Source organism: Humulus lupulus, chromosome 5, assembly GCF_963169125.1.
Source record: "Humulus lupulus chromosome 5, drHumLupu1.1, whole genome shotgun sequence".
Lineage (NCBI taxonomy): Eukaryota > Viridiplantae > Streptophyta > Magnoliopsida > Rosales > Cannabaceae > Humulus > Humulus lupulus.
The window spans coordinates 233,904,421-233,907,359 of NC_084797.1; the positions used below are offsets into that span (position 1 = coordinate 233,904,421).

The 2,939-nt window shown below is 34.5% G+C and overlaps 1 protein-coding gene across 1 annotated transcript; it reads left to right on the forward strand.

Annotated features, from left to right (window-relative positions):
* The first annotated feature begins 1,429 nt into the window (after positions 1-1,429).
* LOC133780089 (expansin-like B1) lies at positions 1,430-2,697 on the forward strand. The gene is made up of 4 exons (XM_062219967.1): positions 1,430-1,568; positions 1,688-1,797; positions 1,905-2,222; positions 2,470-2,697. Exons 1-4 carry the CDS (start codon positions 1,430-1,432, stop codon positions 2,674-2,676), a joined length of 774 nt encoding a protein of 257 aa, XP_062075951.1. The 3' UTR covers positions 2,677-2,697.
* Positions 2,698-2,939: the final 242 nt, after the last annotated feature.

Below are 2,939 nucleotides of genomic sequence, written 5' to 3' on the forward strand. Positions count from 1 at the left end.
TAGCAAATTCGGGTCATTACAGAAGTGGGATTTTAGTGAGAGAGAGAGAGAGAGAGTTTAGTGAGAGAGAGAGAGAGTCATCTGTCGAGAATGGGAAGAAGAAGGGGTCTGTTCGTGGGTTTATGCTGAGACCCTATAGTTCTCGGTATAGGAACTTAATATTTCCCCACCTGCGAACGTCTCCCGCCTCTGTCAAAATACACGTACCGAGGACACGTTCTCGGTGTTTTGTCCTCGGTACGACCTGCTTTTTTTGTAATGTTTAGGATAATAACTTATGTTGGCATATTAAATTTTTTTACAATGTTATAGTATATCTTGAAATTTCCCATTTTATACTACCACATAGGTCAAGTTAATGAGCTTAACAACTGGGTATTGACGGAATATTGTTCCACTATATTTGGGTAGTTTGGCTATTAAAAAAATAAAATAGGTATTTAATTGTAACAAACCCAAAAGATTAGGTAGTTCGGGCACAATTTACCATTAATTTTAACTATTTGGTGACTACATAACTGTGAGATATTATTGTTCTATGTATAATGATAGATAATCCTGCTCTAATATTTTTATATATAATTATAGGAGTTATTCTAATATTTTTTACTTATAGTTTTGGTACTATTTAGTATAAACTAAATGATCATTTATAAGAGTTATTTTCCAACAAAGTTCAAAGTTTGATCTTTTACCAAGTTATGTATATTACAAATATGCAACAATCTAGGGCTAGAGTTGTGATAGTTGTAGCTACATAATAATATAACAACATGTTGGTTGAAATCGGGCATATATATGTAGCCACCTACCTAAATTAAAAGCCATGCATATACTATGATCATATATAATAATATATAAGCTGTGTTTTCAATGTAGTAGTATTGTTGGAATTTTTATTCTTTAACAAATAACGTACACAGTTTCCCAGCCCCTAGAACACTATTCTTTCTTTTAGTAAAATACCAAGTACGTGCAAATATTAATCAGCAACTCCGCCTTAAGGGAAAAATATAGTGAGAAGCAAAGGTTGGACTGCCACAAAATTCAAATGATCATCTATAAATTATTCATAATATAAATGCATATATATATATATATACGTTGATATTACTTATTATGCTTTTTTTTTTTATGAAAAGTCAAACATAAAAAAAGGCCGTGTCTACAACATACATATAGTTGCGCGCACGTGGATTTCATCCCAAACCATTATCTCAATTGCTTTGAATTCTAATTAAGAAGCCACCTCGGTCAATCATACCTAAATCTTAATCCCACCAAAGGCTCTACTAGCTAGCTAGCTCTTACGTACCACGTACACTATAAATACATGACATACCTTCTTTCCTTTTCCATGCCACAAACAACCTTTTCTTTCACTTTTTTCTTATATTATTTGTGTTGAAAGTTCTTTGTGTGAACAAAAATGGAGTTTACGAGTGAGAAACAACTATGTGCTCTGCTTGGTATTCTGGTGCTTTTCCCTGGGTTATGTGCCTCTACCGCTACGTTTACAGCTTCAAGAGCCACCTCTTATGGCAGCCCGGACGGCTATGGGACTCGAAGTATGTCCTTTTGCTCCCATTTGCATGCATTTTGAGATAAATCTTCATAATAATTCAGCTCAATGTATATGTACATGTAACAATTCTTACATATAATAATGCTGGTGCGTAAAATTTAGGTGGAGCTTGTGGATATGGCGAATATGGAAGAGTCGTCAATAATGGCTATGTATCAGCAGTTTCTAGGGCACTGTACAAGGATGGAGCTGGTTGTGGGGCATGCTATAAGGTAATATAATACATATATAACCACTCTCTACCTATAATAATGAATGTTATTCTCAAGTATACTATATAATCTTGTTAACGTTATAGGTACCTTAATTAATATTTCAGGTCAGGTGCAAAAATCCTCACCTTTGCAGCTATGATGGAGTGGACATAGTAGTGACTGATTACGGGGAAGGTGACAGAACTGATTTCATCCTCAGCCCAAGAGCCTTTAAAAAGTTGGCTCTTCCAAACAAAGACAAAAAGTTGCTGAATTATGGCGTGGTTGAAGTAGAATACAAGAGGATCTCTTGCAAGTACCCAACTCACAAGGACAAGGTCACCTACAAGATCAATGAAAATAGCAATCATCCCTACTACTTGGCTTTAAGTGTTTTATATGTGAGCGGCCAAAACGACATCACAGCTGTTGAATTGTGGCAGGTATACATATGAATATTTTAGCATATATCCATCTTTTCAATTCTACTTTCCATAATTTGCCTTCATTTTTTTATAGCTAGATAAAACTCAATACAATTTTTAAAACATTATCCAAAAAGCTCTTTAATATGTGTTAAACCATTGGATAGCTATTTTAAAAAGTTAAAAGTGATTTTAACCTTAGATACCAATATGTACTAACCAATAAATTGATTGATGTGTCGATGCTGTTGTTTATGCACTATAGGAGGATACCAAACAGTGGAAGCCCATGCGCAGAGCCTATGGGGCAGTCTGGGACATGACAAATCCACCAAGGGGACCGATCACCTTGAGGTTCAAAGCTACAACCAGTAATGGGTACACTTACTGGGTTCGCTCTAACAATGCCATACCCAAAGTTTGGAAGGCTGGGGCTGCTTATGAGGCCTCTGTTAAGCTCATTACTAAATAAATTTAAATCCATATACGAATATTAGATGTATCTCTTCCCTACTAAGTTATAGTTAATAAATATGCAGGGCATAAATAATTGTAAATTGTGTTTAGTTTTGTGTGTTGTGTTTACGTATATGTTAGATGTTGGTTGTTTTTTTTTATTATTGCTCAAAAATGAATAATCAGTCGAGATTTGTACTTTTGAATAATAGAGATGCATCATCAGTAAACCTTTTTAGTCATTTTGCTTATTGTTATTATGTTAATATACAGTGACTT